The sequence below is a fragment of the Tupaia chinensis genome, unplaced genomic scaffold (assembly GCF_000334495.1).
Source record: "Tupaia chinensis unplaced genomic scaffold, TupChi_1.0 Scaffold143591_1, whole genome shotgun sequence".
In the NCBI taxonomy this organism is placed as follows: Eukaryota; Metazoa; Chordata; class Mammalia; order Scandentia; family Tupaiidae; genus Tupaia; species Tupaia belangeri.
Genome location: NW_006203437.1, coordinates 460155 through 476165, shown reverse-complemented (window position 1 = coordinate 476165; position 16011 = coordinate 460155). Strand labels below are relative to the sequence as shown.

At 58.5% G+C, this 16011-nt stretch overlaps 2 protein-coding genes across 4 annotated transcripts in view; one reads left to right on the top strand and one right to left on the bottom strand.

Annotated features, from left to right (window-relative positions):
- Positions 1-5403, top strand: part of FNIP2 (folliculin interacting protein 2) — a 44449-nt gene extending 39046 nt beyond the window's left edge. For all 3 annotated transcript variants that reach the window (XM_027766574.1, XM_006164201.3, XM_027766575.1), the window contains 2 exons: positions 1329-1444; positions 2035-5403. In XM_027766574.1, coding sequence (XP_027622375.1) covers positions 1329-1444; positions 2035-2113 — 195 coding nt within the window. In that variant the 3' untranslated portion in view covers positions 2114-5403. The remainder of the gene's footprint in view (positions 1-1328; positions 1445-2034) is intronic.
- Positions 1-16011, bottom strand: part of SPMIP2 (sperm microtubule inner protein 2) — a 33050-nt gene that overhangs the window by 2103 nt on the left and 14936 nt on the right. The window contains exons 3-4 of the mRNA XM_027766576.1: positions 15481-15539; positions 8617-8803 (exon numbers count right to left, since the gene is read on the bottom strand). Coding sequence (XP_027622377.1) covers positions 8617-8803; positions 15481-15539 — 246 coding nt within the window. The remainder of the gene's footprint in view (positions 1-8616; positions 8804-15480; positions 15540-16011) is intronic.

Genomic DNA, 16011 nt, shown 5'->3' with positions numbered 1-16011 from the left:
GGAGAAGGGAGGAGAAGGGATTGCGGCGTGACCATCCCCCCTGGGGGGTGATTTCTCGCTTTCTGTTTCTATGTCTCTCTCTGTCTGTCTGGCGAGCGCACGCGCCCTATAGCGAAAATCTCTCCAAAAAAATAAAAAAAAACAAAAAAAAACAGCCTTTTTAAGATTTACTGGCCTGAAGAGGTTGGCTCTCACGTTTAAAGCACATTCCGTGTGGACAGAGGTCCTCAAACTGCCACCGTGCATCGTAGTGGTCATTGCAGGCCAGGGACACTGCGCAGTACATGAAGGGTCGCTGCAGCGGGAGTGCCGTCCTTCCTGCGTTGCGCCACTCTCCTTCAGAACTAAATTTCCGGCCACGGGACTTGAGACGTAACAGGAGACCTTTTCAGCCAGTAACTGATGGCCCGTGGGAGGCCCCCGACAGTCGATGAAGTCCTGCTTGCTTGGGTTGTCACCCTCAGTCCCTCGGCAGTCGCGGTCCACCCTCCTGATACCAGGCACTTAGAATTACTTAGAATTTTAACTCAGAAATAAAAGCTGGCAGCTCACGCCGGGCTTTCCTGCGTCACCCATGAGCGCAGATGGTCAAGGTCAGCACTTTGAAACGCATCTGTTAGTCCATTTGCCTTGAAGCTACCAGGCCGGTGCTCTAGAAGACAGCTCTGTGTGGCGGTGTCCCCTAGCCAACACCATCAGGTGTCTGACGGCGCCCAGGCTCTGCCTGCCGGGTGCAGAAGCACCTGCCTCTGGTGAAAGACACAGATGGTAGCTGTTCTCTGAGAGCTGAAGTGACACGATTCCAGGGTGACGCTGTCCTGAAATACCTGCCGCCTCTCTGCTGCTGTTGAAGACCTCCTTAGAGTGCACTCTTGAAAGGGAAAGTTCAAAGTGACCTTGTGGAGACACGCTGGACTGAGAGCATCCACGCTCTGGGGACACTCAGCCACACAGTGCTTCACAAGACCCGGTGTGACCACGGCGTGCACTGCCAGGGCTTACATAAGGATGGTGACTTCACATTCTCCAGAATGATCTGTGATAAAAAAAACCCTCAGCAGAGAACTCTTGGTAACATGGAAAAGGATCATGAAGTGTTTGAAAAGTAGGAAATTGCATTTATAAAATGATTTCTGCTCTTTAAAAAGTGTTTTTAAAAACTCTAGAACGGTACATATGAAAATCCTCCTACGCGTCAGACCCCGTAAACTGGTTCTGTAGAGACCTGCCTTGCCCACCGCAGCGGGGGCGAGGGGCTCTCCCTGCGTGCGCGGGAGGGCGAGCGGCTGTACACACATGGGTGCTCAGGCAGTGTCCTTGGCTTGCAGTGTGTTGCACACCTGGAGGACAGGCTGCAAGAGCTGTACCTCAAGAGCAAGATGCTGTCCGAGTACCTCCGGGGACACACGCGCGTCCACGTCAGAGAGCTGGGCATCGTGCTGGGGTGAGTCCTTAGGGATGGGTGTCCCGGCAAACCCCCAAGGGTGTGTTGCTGTTATGGGAGACAGCGAGAGACAGAGAGAGAAGTCTCCCCCCAAAGGAAGGGCCACACCACAGTCCCTTCTCCTTGGGATTTTGGGCACAGACAGACATGTGCGCCTCTGGTCCAGGACTCGAACCACGTAATCAGCCATGTCGGGTCCAGCTGCCGTAACCACTATGCCACCAGCTGGCTCTCCCAATGCTTTTTTAAGTTTATCCACTTCAAGGTTTCTGAAAGGATTACCTGCATCTCCCTGTCCCTGAGACTGATGTGAGTCCAGATCCAGCCTCAGTGTGCATGCAGGTGTGGCCAGAGGGTGCCAGCTAATGCAGGAGACCACAGCAAAGTGCCACGGAGCTTTCCGGGCACCTGGGCCAGTGGCAGCTTTGTGCCCACGTGCCTCCCATGGGCAGCTCCCAGGAGGGCTGGCGAGAGGCCCCGCCTGTGGCCTCCCCATGCAGGTGGCCGTCTCGTTAGTTTCAGCGGTGGCCTTCCAGACACCGTGTCCCTGGGAAGCGCTCTGCTCCACTCACCTTCTCTCCCCACTGCAGGATCGAAGCTAGCGACCTCCCTCTGCTGGCTGCAGTGGCCAGCACACACTCCCCACACGTGGCCCAGATCCTCCTGTGAGCTGGCGCTCAGGGTGCTGCTTCCTGGGGACCGTCGGAGCTCGGCTGCAGACAGCGTGTGCTTGGGACGGTGCGCACACCAGGGGCAGATGGAGCCGTCACCCGCTGCGTGTCGTCCTGGTGCGTGATCCAGCAGATGCTCTCTCGAAGCTGAGGCTTACCTCACAGGTGATGGCTGTCCAAGCGCCGTGGGCCTGACTGTGACTCAGCAGAGTCGGCCTTCCCGGGAGAGGAGACGGCGCTGCCCCGGACACTAAGCTGCTGTGCCGCTGCCTCGTGCTGCTGGGCAGGCTAGTGTCAGTGGCTGGGAGGGAGGGACCTGTGTCTGTGACATTCCAGTGGGACATTGTCTCTGAGCTGAGCTGAGCTCTGCCCTGGAGAAAGCAGACTCCGCCACCCTGGGAGGCCGTCAGGAGAGGACCTTGGGCTCCAGTCAGGGCTGCCTTGGGCCGGAAGTGGGGCCAGAAAGCTGACTCGTGCCACCCTCGGCTCCAGTGGCCTCAGCAGGCGCTGGTTGGTGTGGACGTGAGAGTCAACCTCCCGCTGGGAAGGGGGTTGCTTGAGGGACCCGCTGTCCACGTCTCCAAGTTGACGCCGCCACAAGTAGGCCAGAGAGCTTGTGGGGCGGAACCCCAGAACCACTGGGGCATCTCATGCCCGTCTGGACGCAGGCAGAGTGGCAAGTGTGCGGTCTGACCCGTCATCTCCTCTCTCCTCCGAGCGCTAGCCGCTTCTGAGAGGCTCAGCAAAGGGATGGTCCCGGCTCACGGGCGTCTCCGTAGGTGCACCTTGCCGGCCACAGCCATGTTCTCCTGCCCTACTTACTCCGGGTGGCTGTGCTCTGAAGGGTACAGCTGTCCTGGTCTGGAGGCCGCAGCCGTCCAGGGCGACCACAGACGTCAGATAGCCCTGCACAGGGATCGGCTGTGCCTTCTGACCCCTGCGTGCTTTCCAGATCGTCTGGAAGTGAGCTGTCCCACTCCGAAACCTGCCGGGACCAGGAGCTGTCTGCCACTCACTTCAGACAGACTGACCTTAGTTGTGTTAGTACAAACCAAACCGTTTACTGACCACAAAGCAGACCGTGTCTGACATCCAGGGTAGTGGCATTTTGTGGACGTGGGCCATCGGGGAGCGCCGTTCACCTCCTGAAGCACATCGCTCGCACTGTGTGGACCCGCTGCAGCTTGGCGGCCAGCGGGCTTCCTCTCCCCGCTCTGGGCGTCCACCTCGCCTTTCCTGCCCTCGCCCGTGGCTAGCAGGAAGGAACCACCTCCTGAGGGCTGGAGGGACTTCAGTTATTTAATGAAACAGGAAGTACATAAGGAGCGCCTGAATTTGTTTGTTTGTTTGTTTGTTTGTAACAAGTGGAAGTCCATGGTTCCGAGGAGTAGACCACCAGTACTGATGGAGAAAAACAAGTGTGTTGTTTTCTAGGACCAGGCCAAGACAGCTGTTTTTTTTAATACATTTTCACAGGGTCTTGCTAAATAGCACGAGCCTTCCACCCCATCCTCCTAGACTCATGCCTGCACCATCGCACCTGGTCTTTAAGATGGGCGTGGAACCAAACCCGGGCCGCCCATGGCCTTGGCCTGCCCAGGAGCTGTGTCAGCAGCACCTGCTGTCCCGGCCGGGCCTCCCTGGGCCGCCTAGTCCACAGCACAGGTGTGGGTGGGCGAGGAGGGCAGCAGGCGCTGGGAGCGACCAGCCCGGAGGCTGCTGTTCTGCTTCCCGCCGGGCTGCATGCTGTCCTGGGTGTTCTGGAGGGAGCAGGTGCCTGGGCCCAGCTCCCACGTCGGGTGAGTGCTTTACAAGTGGGATGGCCAGCCGCGGCCTCACTCATGGCTCCTCTGTCCGCACCAGCCGGGCACTTCCTGGGCTCAGTTCCCATCTTGTTGACTGCTATGTGCCCCTCCCTCGGTCACCTCCCTGGGTGCCCAGAGAGGACAGAGAGGACAGCTCTGGCCAATGTGTGCTCAGCACCACGTTGACAGCTGACCCATGTGGTGACACACTCGACCCCAGACATAGAGAATGTAGCCCAGCCCCCGCAAACCTGAGAAAGGTTCATTTGCACCTAATCTAGGGTTGGAAAACCCAGATGGGCTTCCTGCCTGGGGGGCTCCAGAGTCCAGCTGGAACCGACCTTTGTGTCTGTCATCTGCAGACAGACTAGGGTGTCGGTTCGGTTAGGTCCTCTTCTGAACATTTTCTTGGTCTCAAATGCAGCCTTGTCCCAAAGGCGAAGAGGAAAGAACCCCTCCAGATTTTGTCGGGCACCCCCTATGGCTTCAGCCTGTCTCAGCCCAAGGGGCAGGAGAAGGACCCCACCCCATGTGCCCACCTCAAGCAAAATTAAAACTGAAAAAGAAAGCAATCTACCTCAGGTGACAGGCTTCTCCTCTCAGGGTCTCTGCACCCCCAGCCCTGTGGGCTTGTCTCGCAGCCTGGCCACCTCCGTGGGCGAGCTCGGGGCAGCCGGTGCTGGCCGCCCTGCGTGGCCTCCCCTGCGTGCTGCAGTTTACGTGTGCGATGTTGTAGGTGATGCAGATGTCAAGGTGACTGTGAGCGTGTCGTGAGTCGCCCCATGCTTCTGCGTCAGTCAGAGTAGTTTATTTTTGTCGGTGTTAAATGGCTTTTGTACGGGCCGCCGTCCGTTCTCTGAAAGTCCTCGTTATGTCGCATCCCGTGGACCTGCCGTTCACGCGGTACAACTTTGAAACTTACCACGTCGTCCTAACGCTTTTTGGAGGGAGGGATATCCCCACTCCTTAGTGATACTAAATTTACGATTAGGTCCCGAGGTTCTATAAAAATTTAATCTGTAGCTTTTTAGGTTCCTCACCAGGGTTGGTTGTACATAAACATAAAGACTATAAAGGGACCCCAACTCTTTTCAATGTCCGGGTTTCCCATGTTATGTGCTTTGACCGTTAAATGGAAGGAGGACTTCGGCTTCTCGGTTTTCATTGTATTTTAGGGAGGATATTTTAATACGCTTTTTGCCTAAATCAAGCAGCCCCTTTTGTTAATTTTTCAATGTCAAAGTACCGTGACTGTGTATTTTAGAATGAGATCACAGTGCTGAAAGGTGTGGTGTTGAACGAGGAGGAACCCAGGGGTTTGTTATCGAAGCACCATTAAGATAAACCAGTAGGGCCTGCTGTTTCGGACCAGTTGAGTACCGGTGTCTATGTGTGGGACGTTTTTCTTGAGAACTTGTTCATACTTTTTTTGTCCATTTTTCTGTGGCATTTGGTGCAATAAACCTTTTGAATTTATCTTGAACATTGTCTTGGTGCTACGTGTGGTTTTATATCTAGCCCAGTAAGAGGTCTCGTCCCTATTGTCTGTGCATGTGGAAACCTGGGTCCCGTGACAGCAGGTGAGGGCTGCCGGCATATGGGGCAGGGCTTCGTGAAGCCACCAGAGCAGACAGCGCACCTGTCCAGACACTCTGGGGGAGGGCCCTGTGTATGGTTAAGCTGAGAATTTCACTCTGCTTTACAGAAAGGCACGATTATTGTTTTTACTTTATTTTAGTAAATGCCGAATTTTCCTTAAATGTGACGTATAAATTTGATGGAAGACTTAATTTAGTGAGTTTCAGATTTTAACAAATCAGTCGCAGTTCTTTATCAGGACCCGATAACTTGGGAGCCTGCGTTAGCAACAGCGCCAGCACCCGTAGGCGTCCGGCGCCAGGCAGGACGGGGAGCCTTTATCTGCACAGAGGCGGCGTCCCCTGCTCCGTCTGGTTTCCGAACTACTTTACAGGTGCACACTAAACTGTCGTCCCGGGGACCCAGGTGATGCCCTGGGAAGGCGCTCAGGGTGGCCCACACTGGGCGGTTCCACGCTCACACCTGGAGTCCTGCCCAGGTGTGTTGGGCACTCATTCTACGTCTGGGCGTAGGTCTCTGTCTCCGCCTCTCTCACTAATGAGGAAATAAGTGTAAAAAGGAGGAGAACTTGTATTACAAAGTATGTTACGGCCCTTGGGTCACGTGTGTGAATAGGCCTAATAGGCCTTGTCTCTTAGGAGAGTGAAGCGGTGTCAGAGGACGTGTGCTGTGGAGAGGGACGGGGCCATGGCTACGCGGGCGCCCCGTGTCAGGACAGACCCCATTACGTGTGGCTTACAGATCATGCCTGCTCACGTGTGGTACCCCAAAGCCAGGAGAACTGACACCCGACGTTGCAAAGTCCTCTCGGATGAAATGAAAACTTGGAGGGGTCTCCATATTCCCTGAGTGGTTCTTGAAGCATGCCCTGACATAGGACTTACATATGTATTTGCCATGTTCCCTTCCGGATCCTTGGTGCCTGGACTGTGTGCCTGTTACCACCCCCCGGCTCACCACCAGGTGAGCCAGACACCGTGACGGGCTGTGTGTAAGCTGGCGGCCCGTCCTCGGTCGGCCCAGCACTGTCTGGGTGGTGTGTAAAGATGCTCTGTAGCTGAGAGGAGCCTGCGGCCAGCAGACTTTGGAGCACCCCCATGGCTGGAGAGGGCCCCGCTGGTCAGCTGAGGACAGAAAGGACAGACAGAGCCTCCCCCCCACCCGCCCAGGAGGAGGGGACCCTGCCTCCCACTGTTCTGACTCACTGCATCGCTCCTCTCTAAGCCTCGGCCTCCTCCTACCGCGGACCCAGGTACAAGCCAGTTCCTTAAAGACTGTCTCTTGCTCCCCACATACGTTTGTGAAAGGACTTCAAAAGACTCCTGGGAAACCGTAATTAATGAATTTGTTTTTATGCAAAAGTTGTTGGAATCCATGGAGGCCACCCAAGCACCCTTGGGCTGCTGGCCACCATTCACACCCCGCGGGCCTGGCAGCATGCTCGCTCGCCCTGCTGGCAACCCCAGGTCTGCCCAGGGTCCCTGCACCCCGCTGGCCCCACCAGCACCACAGGGGCTCACCCAGATCGCTCTCCCCCCCACTAGCTCCCTTGAGGCCCAACCAGAGCACCCTCGTGTACCTGCTGGCCCCTCCGGAGCAGCCAGGTGACCCAGCGATTCCCCACTCACTTGCCCTCGCTATGCCGCAGAGGCCTGCCCGGGTACCCCATGCCCTTAGCCACTAGTACCGTGAAAACCGCCCAGAGACCCCGTCCACCTGCCTGTGCCACGGAAGCCCACTTAGGGCCCAGCCCTGCAGAGCACTGCCCAGAACGCCCATTCATACCGACCGCATCCCTTGTCCCACCCACCTGAGGAAACCCCCTGTAGGTGTGCAGGTGTGTAGGGGTGTGCATGTGTGTAAGTGCACAGGTGTGTAGGTGTATAGGTGCACAGGTGTGTAGAGGTGTGCAGGGGAGTGTGCAGGTGTGCAGGTGTGTAAGTGCACAGTAGGTGTATAGGTGCACAGGTGTGTAGGTGTGCAGGGGTGTGTGCAGGTGTGTGGGTGTGTAAGTGCACAGGTGTGTAGGTTATAGGTGCACAGGTGGTGTGTAGGTGTGTGCAGGGGTGTGTGCAGGGGTGCGGGTGTGTAAGTGCACAGGTGTATAGGTGTATAGGTGCACAGGTGTGTAGGTGTGCAGGGGTGTGTGCAGGTGTGTGGGTGTGTAAGTGCACAGGTGTGTAGGTTATAGGTGCACAGGTGGTGTGTAGGTGTGTGCAGGGGTGTGTGCAGGGGTGCGGGTGTGTAAGTGCACAGGTGTATAGGTGTATAGGTGCACAGGTGTGTAGGTGTGCAGGGGTGTGTGCAGGTGTGTGGGTGTGTAAGTGCACAGGTGTGTAGGTTATAGGTGCACAGGTGGTGTGTAGGTGTGTGCAGGGGTGTGTGCAGGGGTGCGGGTGTGTAAGTGCACAGGTGTATAGGTGTATAGGTGCACAGGTGTGTAGGTGTGCAGGGGTGTGTGCAGGTGTGCAGTGGTGATGGAGCCTCAGTCCCGAGGCAGAGAGCCTTCATCTCCAAGAGTGGCAGATACAGAACGGGGCAGCAAGTCTGCAACCTCAGATGGTTCAGAAAAATGTGTCTGTGCATGTGTGCGCACTCATGCATGTGTATACATCCACATGCGCCTGCATGCACATATGTGTGGACACACACGTGTATACAGCTGGGTCTGTGCATGTGTTTGCACACATGTATGTGCATGTGCTGGGCGGGAGCTGTGCCGCAGGAGGGCCACACCGCAGGGGCTTTGGAAACACCCAGGTCTATCTCTCACAGAGGGAGAGAGAGATGCCCTGGAGGGAGAGTGCCGCTTGCCCACCATTTCTTGATGGCGAATGGGGGACATGAGAGCCTGGACTGGCCAGCACAGGGGGACGGCATCACCCACCTGCCCGCCTCGCATGGCCCGCACTTGCTCTGGGAGCCCAGGGGAGCCACGCGGGTCCACCCACTGGAGGAGGCACGTGCGGGGGAAACCAGCCCAAGCGGAAGGGAGACCGGCAGGTGCTTGGGCCACTGCCAGGCACGCCCTGGATGCCCTGGGCCCGCGCTCAGTGCCTGACTTTCCCATGGCGGCCCAGAGAAGCAGAGCTCAGACCTGGTCCTTGCGCGGCGAGGGCAGCGCTGGCGGTCCAGACGCCCTGGGCGGAGGCAGCTGGCTCTGCCTGACGAGGACGGCCCACTTGCAGTTCCTCTGGGATGTGTCCTCGTAGTCGCTCATGTGCCATGCCAGGGACCCACGGCCGTGCTTGCCACGCATGTCCAGGATGTGAGGCTTCGGCTGCCTGAAAGAGGAGCAGACCGGCGGCTCTCAGCTGGGACCGGGCTTGGAACCGGTGGCTGTGCGCGAGGGGGCCGGAGGCCAGAGGTCACCGTGGGCTTGGTTTCTGGAGGGCGTCTCTGCCTGCAGGCCGCGCCTCCCTGTCCACACTGGCCTTCCTCCCCTGACCACACGCACCTGTTCATACAGCCCCCACACCAGGGTCACATTTCACCTGTCCTCCCTACGGGCCCTCTCCACGCACGGCCACCTTCCGAAGTCAAGAACAACCCTAGCAACGCTGTCGCCGCCCTCCACCACCTTGGGGCCCGGTCACGGGGAGTGTGCGCCAGGTGTGTGTCTGGGCCCCAGCTCTTCAGGGGACTCAGCTTGTTACTACTGTGCTGCTGGGGAGCCCCCTTCTGCCCTTGGAGCCCGACAGCGAGAGAGATAGAGATGAGAGAGAGAGAACACAAGCCGGTGGGTCTGGGACTCAAACCACCTGTGGGAATCCAGCGCCCTTAACCACCCTGCCGGCTCCTGCCCTTTGATCTTAATGTCTGTTTCCTGTCACCCCAAGAATCTGGTACTCGCCCTGAAAGTGTGGAAGTGGCCTTGGAACTGGAGGCTGGGTAGAGGCTGGGAGAAGTTAGAGGCGTGGGCCTGGGAACCCTCGGGCTCCCAAATGACGCTTGGAAGGTGCCTCTGAGAACTCGGCAGGAAACGTGGGGCAACTTCGCGACGCAGTCGGTGGTTGTCGAGACGGCAGGAACGCGGGCAGCCAGGGCTGCTCTGGGAGGCCTGGGTGGACCCGACGAGAACACCCGTCTGGCTCGCGTGCCCTCCGGCTGCGTCCACCGTCGGTAACCACACGGACGCGCCCACCACGCCTTTCACTGCTCCCCCGTTTTCAGGTACCTGCCCTCCTGAGACGTGCACTCAAATGACTGCCCTTGACATCTTTGTCACAGTTCCCTGTGGGTCGGACCATCAGTGGGAAATACTGCTGGGTTGTTCTTGAGCCCACAGACATGCAGACCTGGGCCGAGGGCCGGGGCATGGCTAGCCCTGCTGCTCTAGACTCCAAGGTGCTGTTCTAGAGCCGGAGCGCCACACGCCTGACGGGTCAGCCTGGAGCACGGCCACCCCTCACCAACCACGGACGCGGCTCCTCCAGCCTCGGCAGCGACGTGTGATGGTAACGGGCTGGCGGACTGCTAGCTTGCCTGCCTAGCAGCCCAAGTCTCGCCGTGGTGCCATGGTCCCGGAGGGGCCTTTGGTGGCCAGGCAGCGGGCTCTGCCCTCAAGGTGCGCTCAGCGCCCTCGGAGAGGGGCTCTGCAGAGCGGGTCCTCACCCGCTTTGTGCACCCCACGCTCACGCCCTCTGCGGAGGGGTGGCTCAGAGGGCCTTGGCCGGACGAGGTGCTGGACCAGTGCACTGGGGCTCTCTGTGCACCTACAACGGTGGCTCTGCTGGCCCCTGTGCCCCGCCCGGGACGAGGGGCGGAGAAGGATGGGAGGAGGTGCAGCTACAGCCTGAGGGCCCCCCGCAGCCACCCCAGAGCACGCCCAAGGCCGCAGGTGCTACTGAAGGCCAGCGGAAACCGCTCCAGCCCAGCCCAGCAGCACTGACGGTCTTAAAATAGACGCCGTAGGGGTTCACGGGTGTTGGACGGAAACAGCGCCAAGAAGAAAGCACGCATTTATGGACCAACACTGTAAACAGCGACTCATTAAGTCTGTGCTCGCCTGACCACTGGTTCTGGCAGGACTGTGTGGAAAACACGGCCGTCTGTGCCCACCTGACTAACGGCAGCCTGTCCGCCGAGCACGCCCCGCACCCATGGGCACGCCCGCTCAGGTCCGACCGTCTCCGCAGGGCCGGCAGTCCTGGCTTTGGGTCGAACGTTTGCAGCATCGGAGCCCTGGCCCTCACACCTGAGCACTGCCACTCTCCCGGTACAGCTCCGTTGAAGTGCCTCTCCGCTGTCAGCACAGTCACTGAGGACATAGGGACAATACGTGTCCACGGGGCCTTCGGAAAGCTCATGGAAATGCACCAATATAAACTCATTTTATTTTCCATAAACTTTGTGAAGTCCTTGCATAAACAGTGCCCAAATGCTTATTAAAAACGACAGCAAACTCCCTTTCTTCTCTCGCGACCTGCCCCGGGTTCTCTTCCAGAGGCCCCGCGTCCAGCCGCCAGCCTGGTGTGGAGCCGCGTCTGCACACAGCTCAGAGCTCCTGCTGCCCGGCTGTCCCCAGCCCCAGGCGCATTCCTGGCAGCTCCCTCGCCTGTCCTGGGAGCCCCATCCGTGGCCTGTCCCCTCCCTGCTGTCTGTCCTAGAGTGGACCCTCCCTTCCCTCCTTCACCTCGTCCCCAGGCAACACCCCAGTTGCTTCCGGAGGAAAATGCATAAGCCACATTTTTTGAGTATAAAAGTGCCAGAAAATGTCTTTTTCTTTTTTCACCTTCCCACTAGATCAGTAGCTGAGTGTAGACCTCTAGGTCAAAGGTCATGTCCTGTCAGCTGTGGAAGTTGTCACCCCCTCCCCTGGACCTCAATGCCGGGGAAGGACGCCCATCCCTGCTGCCCGCAGCCCTGACGTTCCTCGAGCTCAGGTCACCCCTTCCTCAGCAGTCTGCCTCCTTCAGGAGACACCTGGGCTCCACAGGACGCACCTGCCCAGGCCCCACAGGACTGGCCTCCAGGTGCCCTGTCCCCATCCGCATTTGACGGGAGCTTCCATCTAGAACCCGCTCTGCCCTCTGAGCCGTCTTCCCATCACTGCTTCCCAGGACCCGGTGTTAGTGTCCCCCCGAGAAGGCCTGGTGAGTAATAACCGCCCCCGTCTCTGAGGTAGATCCACACGCCGTGGAGAGAAGTCAGATCTACCACCTGACCAGTCCTCCTCGCTTGGACTCGGCCCTCGCTTCTCAGTAGGCGGAGCCGGGGCATGGCCGCCCCAGGTCGAAGCCTCGGCTCCTCTTTAACCGCGCCGCACAGGGCCGGCCACCATGCGTGGACTCCCAGCTGGAGAGGCCTCTCCCTGGGCACGTTCGTCTGGACCTCGGAGACTCAGGGCCATCGAGCACAAGGATGGCCATGGGGGCCGGGCAGTGGCACAGTGGCGACACCACACAAGGCTTTGCGAGGGGGTCCTGCTGGGAAGGCCAGTTCAAGCCCAGAGACCTCCGAGGCCAGCATACGTGCCTGTGTCTAGGCCGGGCACGGCCAGGACCCCGTGGGGGCCGCCTTGCCTTTTCCCCTCCATCTCTCTTACTCGTAGGAGAAATAGATTTTTTAAAGTCACCATAAAAGACCTTGCTATAATGAGTGAGTCCTGGCGGGCCGTGGGCTGGGGCACAGGGCGGCTCTCTAGATACGTGTGCAGCGTCCGGACGACTCGCCTCTTCAAGCAGTGGAGGGGCTGGGAGGTGGCCCGGCGGCGCTGCAACTGGACCCTCAATAAAAGGGCCAGGTTCGAGCCCTGGGCTCCCCGAGCACACCAGGCACATGGAGTGCTCCGACTGGGCAGCTGAGGCTGGGGGTTGTGGCGAGGGTCTGCTGGGGGCGCTCTCTTCCCGCCCAAGAAATAAGTAAAAGAAACAAAAAACCAAACTGAGCAGACCTTCCTCGGGCAGCACGTCCCCTACCCTCTCCTGAGCGGGCCACGGACACTCCTGTCTCCCTACCCCTCCCGCTCTTGTCGAAGAGCCATGCTGCGTGCGCGTGTGTGTGGAGCCTCAGTGCTGCGTGCGCGCGTGTGTGGAGCCTCCGTGCTGCAGCAGAGACATACGAAATGACAGAGCCGCAGGTCACAACTACAGAAGCTCGATACGCTGACGAGAGTGTTTCCTCCAGTTCAGGTTGTCAAACGCGTGGGCCACGCCCAGTTGCTGCAGCCCCTCGCCCTCAGGGCGCTCTGTGGCCCATCTCGAAAGTCCATGAGCCTCGTTTTGAAAGTCAAGCCGCTGCTGGGAGAGGCCCATTTCCTAAGCCTCTGCTGGTCTTCAATACCCTGGGCCACGCGCCCTGAGCCCACCAGGGCTGCACGTGGAGAGCGGGCGCTGCATGTGCCCGTGTCTGTCAACAGCGATGAGACGCATCCTGGTTTTAAGAGAGTTAAAATCTTAAAAGCAGAGGAAATCCCATCATTGTCCCCTGCCGGGCCAAGTCTTGTGAAAGCAGAGCGACTCCTGCCTCCCTCTTGCCAGTCGTCATGTGCTCCCCAGGACTGGCGGTGCAGGCTCAGCGTGAGCTGCCCACCACGCAGCCCTCGCGAGGCCACGGTGGCCGCCGCGCACGGTCTACGGTGTTTCCCGACTCCCTGCTTCCTCTCAGGTACATCGGGGTCTCGCGGCCTCCGCTGCCCCACCATACCTGCTCCAAGGGCTCCTTCTCTCCTTACGCGGGCACCCCCCCAGGGCTCGGCCCTCCTGCCCTGCGTCTTCCCGGCGGTGGCAGCCCCTGTGCACGCCAGAATCACTTGGAGAGCACTTTAAAATGTGCGAGCCGATCTCCATGCCATCGACGTGGACTGGAAGGCGAGAGGCTCGTGGGGAGGTGGCCTTCGTGCCGGCAGGCCCTGAGTTTGAACCGTGCACTGCTGGAGGCCACACGGCCCACCGTGGGATGGAGACCCGCCAGGCGTGTACAGGGGCTAAAGACCCTGATGCTGGAGGGCGTGTGAGAGGGGACTGCAGGGTGACGGGGCCTCATGGAGGGCTCTCCTCTGCATATGTGCTCTCTCATGGATAAAATCAACTTTTTTCTTCTTAATTTGTGGGAAAATGGAATGAAAGTGAGTTTATTTTGGTGTAAGAACATTCTGAAACCCACGCGTAGTGTTGTCGTAATGCACATCTTGGAGAGAAAGTTTTCCAAGACCCCTGTGGTGTCTCTGGGCCCCTTGTCATCGCCTTAACCCCGGAACCGGTGTCCCCACTGTCACATGAGCACAGTGGGACATCTGCCCCGTCCGACCGTGATCCCAGCTGCCCTGCCCGACCCTTCAGCACACGCCGGCCCTCACTTGCTGGAAGTCGCCCTGTCTGTAAACTCACTCGGACCCGCCGCCCTGTGCAGCTCCCACAGCGCAGCGGACGGGACACAGGGTGGGCCCGAGGGGACGAGGCCACTTCCTCACTGCTGTCGCACTGCCGTTCCTGACCCTCAGCCCATCCTCCACTTGGCCCTCCAAAACCCCAGGGGGAACTAAGCCAGCAAATCGTGTTGCTTCCTATTTTAAACCTTCCAATGAAGTCTTGTTTTTTGTTTTTCCAAGTTGTATTTTCTTATTTCTTCCATGAGACAGACCAAGAAAGAGGAAGAAAGAGGACGCCCCGTGGGTCCTGACCAACCTCCCGGAGGAATCCACTCTCTCTGGGGTGGCTGGGAGGTCCTTCTCGGCGTCGTGCCTCTTGGTGAAGGGCATAACCGCGTCACGGCCGGGCGTCGAGCCACCACTCTCATCCCAGGAAAGCTCTCGGCACGTCGAGGCTTCTGGGCGTGTCTGACGACGCGTTCGTGTTTAAACGCATGCAGCGAGTCCCCCCTGCCCACGCTCGTTGCAGCCCCTTGACTTCCGTGGCCTGTGCCTTCCTGCTTAGCAATGTGGAATGGGGAAACCTCGGCCAATGCCTGGGGCTCGCTAAACGCAGCACAGAGCAGGTCGAGGAGGACCTGAGCTCTTCGTGCAAGGAGTGAGAAGGGTCCCCGTGGCCCCAGCGTGGGATGAGCTGAGGGAGTGACGGCAGTTGCCCACTGAGACGTCACCATCCTGGGCGGCCTTTGACTGGGGCTTGATGCGTTCACGTTGCTATGGGGGAGCAGAGAGAAACTGAAACCCAAATTTCGCATATACTGAGCCGTCCTGCAACAGTTAGAAGCAGCCTACAAGGGGCCGCCAGGCAGCGTAGTGGATACAGTTCTGGACTCCCACATGGCTAACCATGGTTCAAGTCCAGACCTGGTGGCACACGTGTGTGTGTCCCAAATCCCGGTAGGAGAATGGAGGAGAAAGGATTGTGGCATAGCCACCCCCTTGGGGAGTGGTTTCTCACTTTCCCTCTCACTGTCTCCCTCTCTCGATGAGCACACGCCCCCATGGCAAAAACCTTAAACAACAACAGAGAAATAGCCTATGAGAAGCGAGACCTTCCACCTGCCGTCTCCTAGGAGCAGGGCCGCGCCCTCCCTCTCGGGAGCCTGGGCCACCTGGACCTCCTTCCTGGCGGTTTCACCTGTCTTGCGTCAGGTATGTTTGGTTTGGTCAGGAGCTGCCCGATGGCACAATCCCACACGTGCGACTCCAGGATGGTGGCTGTTAGCCAAGGTCACCTGTTACGACAGTTCCTGGGCCAACGGGACGAAATCAGTTTTTTTTAAACAATACAAAAAATTAGTATTACTGTTTCTTCCCGAGACTCAGTTACGGAGCTAAAGGTAGCGGCTCACTGGCCGCCGTTCGGGTCGCCACAGGCTCGCTTCTCCGCCCTCGCCCTGTCCGTCCTCTCACTGTGCGTGCTGCTCCTCGCCTCGGCCAGGAGCAGCAGGCAGCGGAAATGTGTTCCTTAGGGATGAAATCGTCATTAAAAAGCCTATGCAAATAAGAGGATGCCGTGAAGTGTACACTAACTAGCCCGGTCACGTACCAGCTCGGGGTGAGAGTCGATCACGCGGCGAACATGCTTACCATGGGTTTTGATACCTGTGGGTGAGTTTCTCGATGGCCGACCGACTCAGCTCTTCGTACTGTGAGGGGAGAACGGAACAGTCTTAGTTCTGAGGTACACGGCGCCCGCGTGGCTCAGGGTTTACATCCCTGCTCCCACAGGAAGCTGGGCTGGGCGGGAAACTCTGCCGCCAGTTAAGAGAGGGGGCCGTGGGGTTGCTGGGGCCCACACGCCGCCCGGGGCTCGAGGCCCAGCACCGAGGCTTATACAGCACACCGGGCGTGCACGTGGGCCGGGCATGACGGACGGAGGACCGCAGGAAAGGATTGCAGTGTGACCGGGCCCATCGGTGGGTGCTTGCTTTCTTTTTAAAAAAGAGTGATTTATTTAATTTTATTTATCATGATTAGTTTTTTAAATTTGCTACAGGGCACATACACTCACCAGAGATAGAGAGAGATAGAGAGAGATAGAGATAGAGAGAAAAGGAGGGGAGAGAGAGAGAGAAAGTGAGAAAGTTAAGGCACCAGGTCTGGGACTCGAACTGTGGT